This window comes from Pteropus vampyrus, unplaced genomic scaffold, assembly GCF_000151845.1.
Source record: "Pteropus vampyrus isolate Shadow unplaced genomic scaffold, Pvam_2.0 Scaffold237, whole genome shotgun sequence".
NCBI lineage: Eukaryota > Metazoa > Chordata > Mammalia > Chiroptera > Pteropodidae > Pteropus > Pteropus vampyrus.
Window position 1 is genome coordinate 791,116 of NW_011889018.1, and position 513 is coordinate 791,628.

The window sequence follows — 513 nt, forward strand, 5'->3', positions numbered from 1 at the left end:
CTAAATCATCTTGTAAAAATACTCGCATAAAATTAAAAATCGCATCATAAAGTCACCATTAATGTGTCTCTAAACGTAGTCTGTGCTCAGGCACAGGTGCGAGCAGGTGCACCTTCCTGTGCACCTGTGTCCACGTGCGTGTGCACGGGGGGGAGGGGGAGAGCTGCAGAAAAACGAGGGTGCTCTACGTGGAAAAATCTGCACCAAGTCAGAATTCTATTTTGATTGTCAAGTTTAAACTTATAATTGAAACTCACCTTTTCTGGAATATTTTGAGTAATGACGTCCAAATGTGACAGAACTGATAAAAACGTACAGATGCTTGTTTTAAGGTTTTCTTCACCCTGAAAAAATACCACATAAACAAGAAATCACTCGAGGCTCACTGTGGCCGTGCGTGTGCCGCATTGCGCTGCCCGGGGCACGGGGTTGGGGCGCAGGGTGGGGGCCCAGGGGCAGACGCGGTTAAAAGGTAAGAGTAACTTCCTAGGGCCAAAGCCCACACACAGGACG

The 513-nt window shown here is 47.6% G+C and overlaps 1 protein-coding gene across 1 annotated transcript in view; it reads right to left on the bottom strand.

Annotated features, from left to right (window-relative positions):
* The window catches only part of TARBP1 (TAR (HIV-1) RNA binding protein 1), a gene marked incomplete at both ends in the record, with an annotated part of 60,335 nt that overhangs the window by 11,526 nt on the left and 48,296 nt on the right, over nucleotides 1-513 (bottom strand). The window contains one exon of the mRNA XM_023519777.1: nucleotides 258-373. Within this exon, the coding sequence (XP_023375545.1) occupies nucleotides 258-373 (116 nt within the window). The remainder of the gene's footprint in view (nucleotides 1-257; nucleotides 374-513) is intronic.